The sequence below is a fragment of the Argiope bruennichi genome, chromosome X1 (genome assembly GCF_947563725.1).
Source record: "Argiope bruennichi chromosome X1, qqArgBrue1.1, whole genome shotgun sequence".
Taxonomy (NCBI): domain Eukaryota; kingdom Metazoa; phylum Arthropoda; class Arachnida; order Araneae; family Araneidae; genus Argiope; species Argiope bruennichi.
The window spans coordinates 135,555,336-135,574,563 of NC_079162.1; the positions used below are offsets into that span (position 1 = coordinate 135,555,336).

The 19,228-nt window shown below is 29.7% G+C and overlaps 1 protein-coding gene across 3 annotated transcripts in view; it reads left to right on the plus strand.

The window, feature by feature from the left end:
• LOC129958446 (vesicular integral-membrane protein VIP36-like) overlaps window positions 1-16,669 on the plus strand; it is a 35,845-nt gene extending 19,176 nt beyond the window's left edge. For all 3 annotated transcript variants that reach the window (XM_056070938.1, XM_056070939.1, XM_056070940.1), the window contains exons 6-10: window positions 1,715-1,876; window positions 2,971-3,085; window positions 6,202-6,257; window positions 13,440-13,497; window positions 15,089-16,669. In XM_056070938.1, the coding sequence (XP_055926913.1) occupies window positions 1,715-1,876; window positions 2,971-3,085; window positions 6,202-6,257; window positions 13,440-13,497; window positions 15,089-15,237 (540 nt within the window). In that variant the 3' untranslated portion in view covers window positions 15,238-16,669. The remainder of the gene's footprint in view (window positions 1-1,714; window positions 1,877-2,970; window positions 3,086-6,201; window positions 6,258-13,439; window positions 13,498-15,088) is intronic.
• Window positions 16,670-19,228: the final 2,559 nt, after the last annotated feature.

Sequence of the window (19,228 nt, forward strand, 5' to 3'; positions counted from 1 at the left end):
AAACTCAGTCGACGATGTTTTGATGTTAAAGGTAGTACCCGAATAGGGGGCTTGAATTGCAGATTCAGTTCCACAATGCGTCTGGAAATGGTTTGTGAGATAACTGGCATACATCTAGTAGAATCTTGGAACGAGTCATTTTGAGATCTACGAGTTGTAGCTGTACAATCGTTCGATCCTCTCGCATCGTTGTCTTCTTATTCGCTCCAGACCCGATACGCCACAAGTGGGTACCATTTCTTGTCCACTCCTCCCAACAAGATGTGATGGCACCCTCCGAACCATCGACCTGTCGAGCAACACGGCGCATCAACCAGCCGGCGGTTTTTAAGCCGATGATGAGGTCCCTCTCAAACTCGCTTGAGAAATGTCTTTTCATTCTTGTACCTGGAATTTTTGCTTACTAATATCCTCCTTGAGTCTGAATGTAATCATCACGTTTATAATGATGATCACCACTATGCACCGGTTTATATAGGGACCATTTCCTGTTTGCATTGCTACTGCCGATTGTGCGATCAAGTGCATCGACACCAAATTTGGATCATTTGCATATGGGATCTCGCTATACTTATTTGTAAAGTCTCAAAGTTGTACTTTCCTTCCTTCTTCGTGCGCTGTTTTCAATGTGTCTGTGTGTACTTGGAAACCTTTAAATTGTTAAATGATTTCGAAACAAACGTTCTGTTATAGTATGGGCTGCTGCTTGAAACATCGGGAAATTACCTCTGAAAATCATCATTACAGGGATAAAAGTCGATGTGGGATATTACAAATACTAAGTATTGTCTACACATTAATTGCCCCATCTGGCATGCTGTATCACTAAAAGAATGGAAAATTCAGAAAGATTGTATGTCATTGCAATAAGCCAAATTAACCCTAGCTTGGCTTCTCTCTTGATTAAATCTATCTAAATCCTTTCGGTTATTGTATTTGTAGTATTTAACAGGCTAAAGCAAATACTAAACAGTAAAGATGTTTGGATTCTGTCAAAGCCTCAATATTGGATGTATAGAGGGGAATATCTTCTGAAATGATTCATGCTGTGATCTCGAACACTTGTGTAAATGATTCTTTCATCATCGATAATGGTTGTAGTCAATTTGAATAAAATTATTATTATGTTCATCATATTGGTGTAATTACCATTTTTTTTATTTTTATTTTATAACTGAAATAAAAAGTATCTGTATTTGTAGCATTATTTAATAACTACCATATACAATGTACATGATTTTGTTTTCTGCAATTTAGTTAGACATAATAAAATTCTTCAGGTGTATATAATTTTTTAAAATTCTTACTTTAGATTTTTTTCCTCCTAAGATGTTTTAAATTTTCAATACACTTCCAACAATTATAAAATACTGATCATTACTAAGAGATCAGAAAATATGAATTAGGGATTTTTTAAAGCATGCTTTTAATGCTCTACTTCGATTTGGAAGTGAACATTTATTGAAGTCTTTATTTATTATCCAATTTACTTTCCTACTACACAAAGCTGAATAATTGGGAGTCTACTGTATATATGCATACTTGTTTCTGCTGCTAACCCTTGTGAAAATATCATGAATATTCATTCTTGTGTAATATACATATACTGTACAATTACCCTCACTCATCTCCATTATCTGTTCTGAAATTAGTGACATTTTGATTTTAAAAGTGGTTGTGTACATATTTTGATTGGTTTCAATTTATGTTTTAGCATGGACATCCTTATATTTCTGCCATGGTAAATAATGGGACACTGCATTATGATCATGATAGAGATGGAACTCATACAGAATTGGCAGGCTGTGAGGCCAAATTTCGAAATCTTGATCACGATACCCATTTGTCTATACGTTATGAAAGAGATATACTCACTGTAAGTGTTATGCTTTTCCTAGCTAATTTTTTTAATATTTAAAATGGAACTTCATTTTTATAATTATTTTTAGAAATTTTGCTGTGGTGTCAAAGTTGGTATACAACACAAGAATATATATTTTTGAGACAAAAATTGAAAATCTTTTCAAATGTTCAATTTTTTTTTTCTAATGAAACAATTTGATATCCAAGTATTAACAATTAACTTCTGTTGTATAAGTTAAATATCAATTTTTACTGTATTCACATGTTTTGATTTTTAAGACTAAATAATGAAAACAAATAATGTAACTTTTAAAATTGTATTTAAGAGAAAATGTTGGGGAAAAAATTTTTTATAAACTAGCTGTAAGTTACTATTTACAATATTAAATTGCTGACAACTTCTTCCATTCTTCAATTAAATATTTAATAAAAATCGCCAGGGTATCTCAATGAAAACAGAATAGATGATCACTTTATTTGTTTCTTTAATGTTGTATGTGACAAAGCTAGAACTTTTTCATTTTGAGCTCCCAAGACATCTTTGTCCTTTTTCTTTTTCTAGAAGAAAATTCTGATGACAACCAAGATTCAATTACATATCAAAAAACATGATTTACATATTATAAGCTCATTGTTCAGAATTATCAGATAAATAATTAATTACTTTGAAGTTAAACTCGAATGTGATTGTGAATCCTTATACTGTAAAAGAAAACTTTGTTATAGAAATAGAATATTTGAATGCGCACATACCAAACTGTATTTCTTTTAAAGGAGGGTGTAGTAAAGAAAAGTGCCAAAACTAAAAGGAATAATGAGGATATAAAATCCAAAATCTGTGTTAACCTGCTCACCCACAAGATTTAAAATGTTATAATCAGTAAGGAAAAAATGGTGAAAACTAAACAAAAGCTGAGAAATGAGCATCCTATTTTAGAATCAGAATTATATATCACTTATAAAACTGGACATAAAACATTAAATATGTATTTTGAAAATTCTGAAATCTGAATTATCTACATCAAAATTTTTGTTACATATCCACTTAAATTTTCATCTATTTAGTTTGTTAGGTTTTTATTCTTTTGTAACTATCAATTTTTAAAGGTTTCTACTGACATTGAAGGAAAGAATGCATGGCAGGAATGCTTCACTGTGAAAGGGGTAAGGCTTCCTACAGGTTATTATTTTGGTGCATCAGCTACTACAGGAGAGTTGTCTGGTAAATAATAGTCTTATTTTTTTGCCCTAACTTTAGAGATTTAGGAATTGAAAGTTGTTCATTGTTTCAATTTCTAAAAATCTAAATTTTTCGCTGTTCTCTCTCTCTCTCTCTCTCTTTTTTTTTTTTTTTTTTTTAATTCTTCTTTACTCTGAATTTCAAGAAAGTTTTTAATTCATTTAAGCCTATAACAGGGTATTTATATTTCTTTTTTAAGTAGATATCCTGTTTGATGCTTGCATTTATCATTTATTTTAAGTGCTGATTTTTTAAAATTATTTTATTTTTCTGAACATTGAAATTTTTATGCATTTTTAAAAATGATTTTCATGTGTAGAACATCCTGTGCCTTTTAATTAAATAATATAATAATTTTTCATTGTGAAAATATTAATGCATTATTACTTGAACAGTTTGTTTTGTATTCTCATTTTTTGTTTGTCAATTTTTAATTATATTAGTTTTTGTAAATTAAAGTATTAAATTTTTCCTAAATGAGATCCAGAACAAGATGAAGAATGGAATAAAATCTTAAGCTTTTTCATGAACATTCAGTTAATTTATTAAAATTCATGCGAATGAACTTATTTGAGAAAATCATTTTGAATACTTTGAGGACATGAAATCTGCAATTATTGTTTTACTGTTCCTTAGTCAGCTGTATGGCACTGCTATTAATTTAGTTTGATTTATTATTAGAAATTGTGTTTTTCGGATTTTTCATGTTCTTCAACCCTGAAATTTGTTCTTTCAAATTTTTTTGTATAAGAATACATCATTATTAATCATAGATTCTGTAACTTTTCCTGGTGACTTTTAATAATATATTATGAGGTTTATTAATGCAATTTATTATTAGCATCAAATTATTACTTGCTGTTAATTTTATTAACATTTTTAAATAATGTATTTTTAAGGTATACTGTATTTTCATATTAAATGACTTCAGCATGTGAAATGGGATAAAAAAAAAATTGAATGGACTGTTAGGTTTAGCAAAGTTTTTAAAAATAAATTTATGTAGGATTTTAATTTAGTGTTACAAAATATACCAGTAGAATTTTCATTTAAAGCATTTTAAATATATATGAGATAATAACTTTCAAACATTTTGAATAGCTTATGTACTAGTTTCCACATTCAGCAGCCTATTGGCATGGTTGTCATGCATAAGCAAGTAAGCAGAATTCGATTCTTGATGCATCTTTCTTTCCTTTTAATTTTTTAAAAATTATTCATATTAAATGAATAATTTACAAATAGTTTTAATTAACGTTTTTAATTTTTTATGAAAGTTTATTTTTCTAATACTTAAATTACTATATAATTTTTAAAAGAAAAATAACTATAAATGCAAGTTTAATGTTTAATAAGTAATTAAGTTTTTAAGTTAATAAATAATTTAATTGCTATTATCTTCTTTAAAAAACTAAAAGTTTTCAATTTTTGTATTTAAATAATGTCGAATTATTTGTTTAAACTTAACAAAACCTTAATTTTATTGGAAATTAAAGAAGCTTATAGTTTCTTCTGTATGTAAGCAAAAGTTTCGGATATTAACAGTCAAAAAGAAATAGTAGAAAGCATGTGCAAAGTTATCGAATGCATAGGCAAATGTTTTAAAATTTTTGATGCAGTATGTTCCATACACTACCCAATTTTCTGATGAAAGACAAATATTTAATGTAAATTAAGTTTGTTCTTTAATAGATCTATTAAAAGAATATTGCGCTTGGAAATAATTTATCAATTATGATCTGATTTATCAGTTGTGCAAGATGTCAAAATGTATTTTGTTTCCATTGTTTTGCAATAATTAACGATCTTATTCTTGTATGTAATTGAAAATTAAAGAATGTGAAATAAATTTCTAGAAATGTTGAATAAAATTTTTTATGATGCAAATAATTAAAATTTTTCTTTTTAGAGAAAAATTATTAATTCAAATATTAGTTAAATGAACATTTATTTTTGCATATGAAAGGAATAACATATTAATTAAATTATATGCAAGTTAAAAATTTAATAATAATTCATTAGGATTTTTTTTTCTTTTTCCTTATTGTATGAAAGATAGTTTCCACAAATATATTACTCATGTAAATTTTTAATTTAATTGAAATAATTAATATTTGCTTTTTATAATTATATGTTATGTTTATTCGCTATAAATAGAATAAACATTTATATTTGCATAAAATATGAGTAACATATTAATTAAAATTATCTGCCAATTGTTAATTTGACATTTTGAATTTAAAAAAATGCATTCATATTTGTAATAATTTTTCTTTTAAAAATTGAATTGTAATTCAAATAATAGGATAATAAGCATTTAATTTGAATAAGGGGGGGGGAGTACGACACACCAAGGATCAAACTCTAGCCTCCTGCTTATGAAGTGATTGTTACGATAACTATACAATTGGGCTGTTGAACAGTTATTTGTATACAAGCTCTTCAAGAAGTATGAAGGCTATTTTCTCGGAATTGGCTAACTATTGTGCTTTAACTTTTAAATGAATGAACAATCTATAACTACTGTTGCACAAATTTATTCCCACGTCAATTTTCCAACCTGTCATAAATTCTACTTGTAAATTCTTAAATTTATGATTTGCTGTGTAACCTAAGCTTTTTGAATAGCATTGTCATGTACAAAAATATGTGACATATTCCACTTTGCCTTAACATTGTCGCGAATTTGGACGAGAAATCTTTCTTAGTCCCCGCAGATCGAGTGTATTTATCACTTTGTCTACAAATGTTTTGATTTCTGAAATTTAAGAAGATTTTAGCTTATGTAAAAATTTTATGGAAGAGGGGATGCTTCTTTCCCATGTTTGTGATGTGCATTACAGTATTAAAAATGCAGCTTACAAACCCAGTAGTTTATTAAGCAAGCAAATGCTACTCATCCTGGGCTATTTTATTGATTTCTTTCATCATTAATCTTTAGTTTGTTTGTTTAAGTCAGTTTAATCCTGTTTACATGAAAAATTATAAAAAATTATTATTATTAAATTATTTTATACTAATGAAATAATATAAAGTTATTATTAATTTGTGTTATAAATTCATAAAATGTGTAAACAATTTCTCTATTATACTTCTAGATAATCATGATATAATATCGATTCGACTATACGAACTGGAAGTGCCTGATGAAAAGGTAATTTGTATTTGTTTTATGTTATTAAATGTAAAATGTGCTTTCTTAAAAATAAAAAGGTACCATTTTTTGCTTTGATTTTTAAAATGTTTGTTTATAAACTTATGGGAATATCAGCGACTTGATTGTCCATTCATGAAATTAAGATTTTATGATATAGTAAAATGCTATTGTAAAGGAAGGTTTTTACATACGTGAATTTTTTTAGAAGTTTCATTTACCTAGAATGTGTATGTATCAAATCTTAGTTTAGTTGTTTGTTTTGGGTAGTCTTGATCATGTTAAATCCATTTAGGCCAAACATCTTGTTATTGATTAATCTAGAACAGGGTGCATAGTCTCATAAAATTGTTTAAATTTGAAAACTGTTATTTTTAAGCACTTTAATAGTGCTTAGTTTTGAAAAAAAAAATTCCTTAAATGTGTTTAATTTTCCCAAAGTGCTGAGAAAACATTTTTTAATTTTTGTTCATAAGACATTGGATATGAGGAAACCAAATTATGGTCAGAAAGCTTTGTTTAATGGATGTCTAGTGAAAAGAATACCAGATACAGAAGAAAAAGAAAAACCTACAAAAGGAGGGAGAATATATGTTCACTAGGAGTATGAACACTTAACATTGAATGACCTGTTTTCTCTTTCTTCAACAATGGGCACCACCATATATTGAAATGGCTTCCCCAAAAGGGCATTGTGACTGGGAAAACATTCGAACTTCTCTACTCTTTCGTGTTTTAAATGGTAAATAATCTATTTTAATTATACCTGGTAAGTATATGTGTTTAACCTTTTATGAATTGCAGTGGCGGATTTAGGTATCTTGGGGTCCTAAGCACCACACATTATGAAGGCCTCTTTTAATCAACAAGCAATTTAATTTAACAAGTTGCCACATTTTAAAATTTTAATAAGCACGGCAATAATCTATTTTAGGTTAATTTTTTTTAACATATTAATTTGATCTAAATATATTAATATTAATTTACTATGACGTATTCACGTTTGTGCATATTATTTAAGTAGTATTACTGTAATAACTGTTGGAAATTAAAAATTTACCTCCATTCAAGTTGTTTCTTCTTATGTGCATGTCATGATTTATACACTAAGCATTTGATTGGCCGTGATGTCGTGCCTGAGTGTATACTTAAACACATATCTTGTATTTCTGTGATTTTTTTATTAGTTTCATTTGTTCTTTAGCTGGCTTTCTTATGTCTTTATTGAAGCTGGGGTAATAGCTCTTAAGTTCGTTTTAATTAATATTAAAGATGTATTTTATTAATTTTTCAATTTCGTTTTCTGAGACGAATTTTGAAAATTGAATGAAATGAATTTTACTGGAAATTTCTTCCATCAGTGGTTATGGGCCTAGAATGTTTTGGATTTGAATTCAAGAGAAATACGACATTTAGCTTTTCCCTTTGCCATGAATTTTCTGAGGTGTTTTTTATAAAACCCGACAATCAGATTGTAAATTTTCAAAATTTGAGAAATAGAATGAACCAACTTTTTGGAAATTTGCTGTTCCCATTGCTAAACAGAATCGACTGGATGGATGGAATAAAAAGCATACAATTTCTGTTGATGGACCCAAAGTTTTGGGCAATGATAGACGAAACAAAGCCACAATTGGACGAGCCCGCTACAAGAAATAGAAATCTGAACTCAAGCAACGAGAAGACCATGCATTAGCTACTATTTATTATAGCATTGACTAATACAGGGTGTGTAGCGTCATGAAAAGTGCTTAATTTTCTCGAGAAGTGCAAAGAAAACTTTTTAAGAAGTGCTAACACGTATTAAAATAAAATTAAATATCTTTTATTTTCCCAAATTAAATATCGTTTGTTTTCCCGCTTCTTTCTTCAACAATGTGCGTTTATTGAAATATTGGGAAGGTTATCCTGAAGAGGCATTGTAAATGCGTACTGAGTTATACATGTTGCGACTTCGAAAAACGTTCGATCTTCAGTAGAATTCAAAAATGGTGAAAAATTTATTTTAGTTTTGTCTGATAAATGTATGTTTTACCTCTTTATGTATTATCAAAGAAAAATGCTCAGATTGGTCAAAAGAACTGGAAGTATCCAAGATGAATTTGGTGTCCCAAAGAGAACTAAAAACACTTACAGTGAAGCATCTTTAGTTCGTTTCAGATTTGATAATTGTTCTCGTCAAAATTTTGTTTAGAGCAGTCTCTTTTACAACTTATTAAAGTGATTTACAATACGATGTATATTTAATTCTTACTCATTGGTCATCGCATAAAATCCGAATATGATGAAATTTTAACTTGAAAACCATAGATATTCAATAATCATGATTTCTTTTGTGTGTGTGTGTGTGTTTTAATATCCTCGTCTATTTGAATATTGTTCTTTGTTGGACCAATCTCGATAAATTTTAGGTTTTTATGTATATAAAAAAAATTGTTAAATCTGGTACTTAAAATTTCAAAAAAAAAAAAAAAATTATAAAGAAAGATTTTCAAAGTTGTTATTCTTTAGGGTGCAGATTATATTTAACGATTTTTTTTTTCTCTTTTTTGTAACTCATACAGATATATTGTTTTCCATTGAAATATCAATAACTCTTAAAAGATTTGTCCTGATAGACAAAGCAACACGCAGTACAAATCATTGAAGTTAGAAGTGAAATGTGGTAGGAAGTTGCTTTTGGGATATTAGAAACTCACTAAGAATGTATATTTTGGAATTTTAATTAGAAATGTAATTTTAAAAAAATAGGATGTAAACATGTTTCTTCATATCATCAAAGTATGTCATTGAGTAAAAAGTATTTTTACGCTGTTTTAAAGATTCAAAAAGGTCCTTTGAATTCCGATTTCGTTTAAATGAATGCTTTTTAGTTTTAATAATTTTTTGGAAAATTAATCTTAGATTCGATTTGTAATAATGATTTTTTAAAATAAAATTTGAAATAATGTCATTTCTTCATTGAATTATTGAGTCACATTAAACGTGTTAATATTTGGGTTTTAAAAAATAAAATGCTTTCTTTACTTTTGAAATTCAGCTCAAAATTTTCGAGCAAACTTTAAAGCAATTCATTGAATAAAAGTCTTCACTTGATAAATATTGTTACATTTTAAGGTAATGCGGTGTTTAATCTCTCTCTCTCTCTCTCTCTGGTGAATTTGTTTCCACTATATATAATGTTGAAAATGTAGCCTTAATCAATCTTATAAAAGGTGATTTAATTTTTTGGTAATGATAAAACTATGATCATTTTTATGTTTTTGTGAAAACCAAATATGTTTTACAATAAACGCTTCTGCAGTGTTGCATAAATAAATATTAAAATTATGTTGTTATTCCATAAAAAATTTCAAAAATATCTGTTTACATTTAATTAATTAAAAAAATTCAATAAAAACAGTTTTATTATAAAACAGAGAACATTCCATGCTTAGAAAATAAGTAGGCTCACGTATGCATGAATGTAAAAAGGTGCTTATTTTTTTTTAGTGAGGTACTTAAAAAAGGCTTAATTTTTGAAGCATTTTCTCACTACACACTCTGAAAAAATCATTCGACACTTATTTTTGATACAGCTTGAAAAAATTTGAGAAAAAATACGATATTGGAATAATGACTACAAATTACTTGTAGAACTATTGAAACTGAAAGAACAGAGGCAGTAAAGTATATTATATTTGTGAAGAATACTATTAAAAAATATTTGAACGCATGCCCAAATGTTAATGTTTTAAAAATTGCATCTTTTTTAAATTGATATTTATTGAAGAACCTTACTTCTTCCATTCACACATGAGTATTATTCGCTCATTTTCTCTTGTATTGCATATGCTTAAATGGAAAACACAGGGAATTTATTTTCTCCCATATTTGAGTGGCAACCTTGTTGTATGCTTCATAGTATAATAATAATAATAAAAAGCCGGTACTTGTGTATTAACTGCATGCCATTGGCGAACAATAATTGCAAAATATTTCTTTAGTGTGATTCAAGCATTTTTACTGAATCTGACATGCCATCTTTGGGGATTTAGGTTGGGTTTTCATTATTATTATTATTAGTTAGTAGTACATGTGCTTAATTCCAGAAAATCAAATATGTATTTTGTACGTATTATAGTACTTTTCAAAATCAAATTTGGACTACTCGCAAAGTATCAATTATAGCTATTGCTGTTATTTTTGGTAAAATAAACGCCTAATGTAAAGTAAAATTACTATTTATCAATAAAAATTAAATTAATACCAAATGTTTGAATTAAAAGGTATTTTTGGAAGAATATATTTTGTAGTAAATTTTTAAATATAAATATTCTTTTAACTGCGAGTTTGTATTTTTTAAGACCTCAAACTAAATCATTTATAGGGTCTTTAAAAAATAAAAATTACATTAAACAGCATGGAGGGGTATTCATATTATATAAATTTTATTGCTAATCTTTTAAATATTCCTATTGTTTAAGAATGTTATCCCGTAAGTTTGACAGTCCACGATAGCCTGGTGGTAAGATCTCGGCTTCGGAACCGGAGGGCTTCATTTTCGAGACCCGATTCCAACGAAGAACCGTCGTGTAAGCTGGTCTGATACATGTTAAATCCGTCGGGGCCAAACGTTCTTCCGCTGGTGTGGTGTGGAAGTTTGGGGAGGTGGTGCCAGCTCAGGTGTCATCCAACCGCGGTTCAAAATTACGAGGTCCATCTCAAAATAGCCCTAGTGTTGCTTTAAAACGGAACAATATAAATAAACTAAACCATAAGTTTGATATACGTTAAAAGGTAACAGTAGAAAAAGTTTAGTTTGAAAACATAAAACAAAGAGAAAGTTACATTGTTTTCAATATTTTTAACTGGTAACCTATTACAATATTTGAATATTCTTTTGGGAAATATCAGAGGAAACGGTTTTTTTTTTTTTTTTTTTTTTTTTTTTTAATGAACAACATAAAAGCGACAAATAAATAGCATATCTTGAATTGTCTCCAAGTACAAATGCAAAAATTAAAATTTCGTATCAAGGTTAATATCTAATATGCGAAATAGCCTTTTAATTGGTAAATAAGCTTCTAAGAAGACTTGTTTTTTATAAATTTACTGTCGGAAGGAATTTTATTGATTGAACATTGAGGGGCAGATGTAACAGATTACCTTTTAATATATACTTTCGATTAATAAGTCGATAAGTGACGCTGGTATGAACAACTTAGTTGGAAGTATGCAAATGAGACAGGCGGTTATAAATACTTACGTTCTTGATCCAGAATCAGTTCTCCGTTGCATGTTATGTAAGTAAACAAGGAAAGGTAAAGCTGTGTTGGTGAAGCTGTTTTACCTAACCAGGAATCAACGATTGTTGCGTTGCGTAGCGTAAATTCCGACTTCAGAAAAATGTGAAGAATGGAAAAGGACCTTCAACAGTGGCAGGCCTCATAGAGCTTGGTCTGGAAACTGGATCGCTAGAAGATCGTGTAAGATCCGGACGACCAAGTGTAATGCAGACACGTTTGGAGCGCGTTGCTGCCGAAATGAAAACATTAGCTTCCGAAACCGCGGCAGAACTAGTAATGCACGAGAAGCTGGTAGACGCTTGGGATTACCAATATCCTCGATACGCAACATTCTTCATGGAGTTCTTAATCAGTATCCATACAAATTACAGTCTTGCCATGAACTTTTAGCATCATATACTGTAGAGAGAAGCATTTGTGAGGTGGGCTCTCTCCGAAATTGAACAAGATCTCTCCTGGGTCTTTAACATTTTATGGACAGATGAAGCTCATTTTTCTCTCCATGGTGACGTTAGTACATATAACTATCGCATCTGGGCGACGTCAAATCCACGAGTGTACGCTGAGAAACCACTGCATCCCCCCAAAGTCAGTGTGGTGTGGGTTCACGGGTTCCTTCATCATAAGACCCTTCTTCTTTGAAACACAGTGTCCGGTAAATGGATGGAAAACGGTGACAGTAAATGCTTAGTGTTATTTAACGCTTCTGCGCGAAAAGGCTGTTCCATGTTTGCGTGAAAAAGATTCGCTTTCTGCTGTTACGTTTATGCAAGTTGCAGCAACAAGTCACACTGCTATTCCAGTCAGGGAATACCTGATACAGACGTTCGGGGAAGAAACAATCATTAGTAGACGTTGCAAGTTTCCATGGCCTTCTCGGTCACCAGATATGACACCAGCTATGGTGTCATATCTAGACACTTTTGGCTATGGGGAAAGTTAAAAGCACGGGTGTTCGATAACATCCATCCAATCTGTCGGAATCGAAAGATTAAATCCGCCGAGAGATATCATGTATACAGCCGGACATGCTGCCGTTGCTGGATTTGTGACACGCCTGCAATGGGTAATCACTTGTGGTGGACATGTTAAACACATATTGCAATAATAAATAATTTGATAACATTATTTTTGTTATTTGTGTGTCTATTCCTTCATGTACGAAACATCACCTATCGGCTGTTTTTTTTTTTTTTTCCCCCTTACCAAAAAAAAAAAAAAAAAAAAAAAAATCCGTGACTCATCGATGCCAAATCTGCAAACCGTTTTTTATTCTGCTTAATTTTACGGGGTTTATGAATTTTTTAAATGTTTACTAACTTTTTGCCCACCCGATACAAAGAATACCAAGTTATCTTATATTGTTTCTGGTATCGCTGATTATTTATAATTATTCGCAAGCAACCAACAATTATATTTTAATTTCTCTAACGATTTTTGATAATTTTAAGAAATTAATAAAAGTTTTGATTAATTACCAGTCTTAGTAGATGTTACGAGAAAAAAAATATTTTTTTATCTTTGTTTTGAGTGTAATTTGTTTCTTATATTTAGAATTTTCTTTTACCTTTTAATTCATAATCTTGCATCAAAGAAAATTTTTTACATCCCAAAAGATGTGTTTTGTTTAAGATTAGTCAAGATGCAATGTAATGTATTGCTTTGTTGATTCATTGCTCACATTTAAATCTCTTGTTAAATTTGGAAATTTTAAAAAGCTTGTATACCTACAGAATTCTATGAAGGGAAAGCTTGTTTTATTGTGCATATAACTTTTTAATGGTAGGAGTTTTGTTAATATTTTAAATATTACTATCATTTTGCTTGTTAAATTCGATGAACTGCACTTCTTATTTGTATGAATTAAAAATTGATCTGAAATATTTAATTTTAGGAGGAAGAAGATCGCTCCAAGATTGCTCCTGCTGCTGCTTTTTTTGCTCCACCCAGAGGTCAGTCTTTTTATACATGGCTAAAAGTTACTTTTATTTGCAGATAGTTAAAATCTAATTCTGGGTATTTTAAGTTTTTATAATAGAATTATGATTTTGTGCATATATTTAATACTTCTTGCTGTCTACAGTTGTCTAGAATTTAAATAGAAATCTCAAATAAATAAATGAAAACTTAGCTCATTTCTTCTAGTTGAATGATTTTAGTTATGCATTGTTTTTTTTTAAGATCTCCTTTTTTTATATTTAGAAAATATCTCATAACTTTTAACATAACTGTTGGGAAGTAACAAAATATATAAGCATGTTGATTGAGACACTGTGCAGGAGATCTTTGTGCTTGATGTTCAGTTTAGGGTGTGCAGATTACTAACCGAGCAATCTTCTGGGAGCCACCTCAGATATGGAGATGAGAAGTTTCTGGTATGGTGGTTGACTCTCGCCACCCATTGGATACAGAAATGGTGTGGAGGGACTATCCGCTGTCGCTGATGGACTTGTCTCTTACGGTAGTTGTTGGATGTACAGTGATGACCCTTGGGACTCAACTATAATTTCCACCTATACTGTCACGGCGTCCGGTCATTCAGATTTTCCCGTGTGCCTTCGGGTGGGTTGGGGTAGTCAGCTATGATTACGAAGCTGTAGTTGCGCATCAGGAACAGGGTTTGGCATGGCACTGATTATAGAATGATTTCTGATGTTTTGTCTTTTGCTCTCTAAAATCTTGGAAGTCTGGAATATGGCTGAGTAAATATATAAGCAAAAAGATACATCTTCAGTATTCATTAGTCTGCAAATACAGTAGACTCCCGATTATCCGCGCCTGCCGCACTAAGTTTTTTTTTTTTTTTTTCTTCCAAGCAAAGAAAAAATGCTTCCAAAGCAAGAAGCAAACACAAATAACTGATTTCTTCAAAAAGGTGTAGTTTTACAGTTATGCTTTTGTAATTACATAATACATTACAGTATTAAAACAGTACATATGTATTAATTTTTCTGTATATCCTTGACGTCTCTCGTAAGTACAAAGCACTTTTCTGTTTTCATTAACAAAATGCATTTTAGGTTAGTTTTGAGTGATATGCTAAAATATTAAGCGTTAGTTAAACATTTCCTGCTGTTTATTTTACGTTTTATTGTACATAAAACGATTTTTCAAAGTTGGAATGACTGTTTTCTCTTTTACTATACCCGTTTTTAGCTTTTTTCGGATTATCTGCGATTTTTGTTATTCGCGGAGGCCGCGCCACCTAATTCCGCGGATAATCGGGAGTGTACTGTAAAATTTTGTCGAAAATAATCTGTTGAATATCATTATTTCTTATGGTTTCTTCAAACGCCTTGCAGTTGGTGTATTTAAATGTATATTCATATACGAGTCAAGATTGGACTGGGCTCTTTTTTTTCCCCTCCTTAATTTAAAATAGATGATTTTCTCCTATTTATTATTTTATCTATTATTTTTTTTAAGTAGTGTGCGCTATGTTATGAGATGTCAAATAGTAAAAGAAATGAAGTCTTTATTTGGTTATAAAATTTCCAAATGCGTGTCATGTAACTTTTTAATCTGTAATGTATTTTCTTACAGATCATATTGATGATCCACCTCCACCTATGTCAGGAACTAAATTGTTTCTTATTATAGTGTGTGCCCTTTTGGGATTATGTGTTTGTGTTATTGGTGGTGTTATGGTCTTCCAAAGAAGTCAAGACAGTTCCAGGAAAAGGTTATATTAATATGATTAACGATATGCTTAATTTGTTAAATTTTTTATAAGTTGCCCATAAATGCTTGGAAAGACTTAAATATTTTGAATCGTACTTTTCTTCCCTAAGTTATCAAAACAAGTATATTTATAATGGATGTTTCATAATACTTTCATTATATATCTTTTTAAGAATAGCACATGAGCTGTGTACTTTCCTGTAGTCTTGTGTTATTCATTAATATATTATATGTAAAGCAACTTATCTAAGAGAAAATCAGTATTTGGTCCATTTTAACTGTCACCGAAATTCAAATGTTTGCTCTGAAACTCGTTTTCTGCCTGAGTAAATATTCCTGTAAACAACTTTAATGAAGTTCTTAAAATAATTAGCTTACAAATGTGATAATTTGAGAGAGAAATTTTAATATTCTTTCCATTTAATTTTAAAATATAAAAAACGTGCAACTGTTGTTTCTTTTGAACATGAATTCAATCATTTTTTTAATCAGTGATTCAAATCATGTATAATTAAATTCCAAAAAAAGTGAACTTGAATCTTAATAGCACCAAATTTGATTTTGTTAAAATTTGCATCAATATTTAGAACTGTATTAAAATTATCAAGCTATTGTATTTTATTATAATATTCAATGTAATAGTATTAAAAGGTATTGAAAGATTGTCGTTTTTGAATTCTTTTAATTAATAGCGCATTGCCTTGATTCATAGGCTTAACCAATTTTTCTCGTATTCAAAATTTGTGCAAATTATTATTACCAGAGTTTAGATTTTTTCTTCCCATTTAAATTAATTCTAAATTTTATTTTGCTTGATGTGGTTTATTTGAATGTTCATAAGCATTATATGTATCTATATATGCTGTACAAATGTGTGTATAATTGTACTTTTTAAGCAATATTCTCAATGAAGTTTATCTTTTTTCTATTTGTTCAGACCAAAGTGTAATTTCAAATAGCTCTTGGCAACATCCTTTAAGTTTTAATGTAGTTTCAAACCAAGGTATGGTATGATTTAGGTCTGTTTCAAGTGTTAACATTTCCTTCAATTAGTGATTCTGACCCATTTTTCTTTTATCAACATTCATAACTATGGTGCTGATTTTCCTTCATGAAGCTGTTACCGGTGCTGGTTGGAAGACATTGGTTTATAAATATTGTTTCCAGGCATATGAATGAGTTAAAGTAATATTTGTATTTATATAATGTTTTGTCATATTTTGATATATTTCCTTTTATATTACATTCCTTATCAAAGAAAATAAGGTTGTAAGCACTTCCAAAAAAGAAATTTGGATTTTACTGCATATAATATTAAAAAATCGGTAATTACTGCTACAGATTCAACATTATTTTCTTTTCAAAGTATTATTATTTCAAAGTTTTAAAGAAAATTATTGGCTGTCTACATTTGTACAAACTCAATAAATGTTTTTTACAGAATTTTTACTTTATTGGTTTTCTTCCACATTGCATTTGTTTTGTTTTATTTTTGCATATTAATGTCACTGCCTTTTGGCCAAAGTCATTCTTGAGAATTTTGTTTAGACCTCTTGACTTAGAAGAAGTTTGTTTCTTCTGGCCATGTAGTTGAAATTCTGAATAAGTTGAAGTTTTCTATATTTGAAACTCCTAATGTACAAACAATTTTTTAATGCACACTCCCTTGAATGTTTTGTTGTTTGAAGATGTTTTATATTCTCATCTGCTTGCAACAAGTCCATTATATATATATAAAAAAACAAACAAAAACATTTGCTTCCTGTTCCTTTCAGTCGTGACAATCAGATTTAATGGATATGGCATTATACTTATTGAATATCACACCATTTCTTATTGCATTTTGAATCAGTTAAGAATGTATGCAAGATATCATTATACAATGGTAAATGTGCTAGAATTTTTTTCAAATTTGCTTTCACAAATGTAATCTCATTAGACAAGATTATGATATCTACTAAGCTTTTTAATACTAGAAAACCAAAATTAACATCTATTTCAAACGATCTCAAATATAAACGTAAAAAATTATATATGTCAGCGAATTTTTTGTTTTTAAACAAGGATTTTATTTTAATTGTAAGGCAGAAAAGGGTTGTAAGAAATTTTATAGTTGACGAAGAATAGGTTTTCTTTCTTGCTTTGTATAATTTTAAACAAGTAATTTTATTTCGGGGTTAAATTTGTCGTATGGCCTATATTAAGTATACATGAACTATTTACAAGGTATTTATAACCTCTCAAATGATAGATAATTTCAATTATGTATTTCATAAACTCTCAATTCTTAATTTAAAAGTACATGTAGTTTTAAATTGGTTATGCACAAATACGACCAGATTAAATGTGTAATATTTAATTATAAAATAAATGTATTTACAATAATGTAAATCATTACAACCATGTAAATCCAATTACAACCATGTAAATCCTGTGTGACTTCAATGGCTAATATTTTTTAATAACTTTTTTAACCTATACAACACTATGTATACATGTTTTTCTTGTGCCTTTTATTATGTGCATGTGTTTTTTGTATTTCAGTATCGTATTTTGCAGATTATGTATTTTCCATGCAAATTAATGATTTAGATGGTAGATATGACTTTTTATTTTCTATATGTATGTATTTATACTTTTCATAAGGGTAATTATACTTAGTTTCAGGATAAAAACATCTGCAGCAGTTATTTTGTTGTGAATGTCGATTGAATATGCATATGATTTACTCTCCAATGGGAAATTATTATTTAAATTAATTTCAGGATTGAACAAATTGATAAATTTAATTGTCATTTTTATAAGTCATTCTCTTAAAAATAGTTAATGGTTTAGGCCTAAATTATTAATTTGGTTATTTACAAAACGTGCAGTCTATTGTTCTGGCAGTTAAATGATTGAGGATTTTGTCAATAGGTGGTTTTAGAACTCTTTTGGCAACTTGTTCAAAGCACATAACCTATATTGTTTTCTTGTATTTTGGACTTCACACCTTTAATTAATAAGAAAATTGTATCAATTAATTTTTAGTTTAGTTTTTATTCCATTTTTAAAATGGAAGAACAAAACACGCATTTCCGACATATTTTATTGAATTGTTTTCAAAATTGGCGGGAACGCTTAACAAGCATACAAGAATTTATGTGCCGTATATTTGAGTGAAGTCTTGGAAGAAACGCGGTATTAAAATTGGTTTCTTAGATTTCGTTCTAGGGATTTTTTATTCAAAGTTGTGCAGCTGTCAAGTTAAAGTTGTCGAGAACTATAGCCAATGGCGGTTTTCCGCACAGGTGGTGAAGGCGGTCACCTCGTGCCTTGAAATCTATTGGAGTCTCAATCTATTTCGACGAATATCATAATGGTGAGTCGATGGCAGATTTAACTATTCAGTCTCCCCCAGAAGCGGCGAAAAAAGAGGGGACCAATTGTTCCCCTGTCAACAACTGCTTGCCCCCCCCCCCTCCCTCGTCGGCAAAAATCTTCCCCACTTCAGTATGGTTGTGGAGAGTTGTACATTCTCGAATATAATAATTTAAAAACTACCTTAAAGATAATATGTTGTAAACAGTCGAAATATCCAAGTAACGGTTAAAGCAGTTTGACTCTATTTGGCAAAATGATCGATAGGGGTGGCAAGTCAATAAGATTTCGCATTTTGTTGACAATTTTTGGTCGGCCGACTGTGAACGCGATGCGATGAATATCGAAGAAGTTAATTCCTCAGATTTTTAGGCTTTTGGTTGAAATAGCGTTCATCAAGCTTATAATTTACATTATTTTTCGCAGTATTCACGACAAGGTGAATAAGATATCGCATTCTGCTGGACATTTCTAGACGGCCGACTATGAACTAAATGCAATGGATGTCCGCAGATTTTTAGACATCCGATTTAAATATCGTTTATTCAGCTTATAATTTGCCCTATATTTAGCAGAATAATCAGTAAGCTGACAAGCGAATAAGACGTCGCATTTTTGCCGATTAATCTTGTCTTTCGGCAA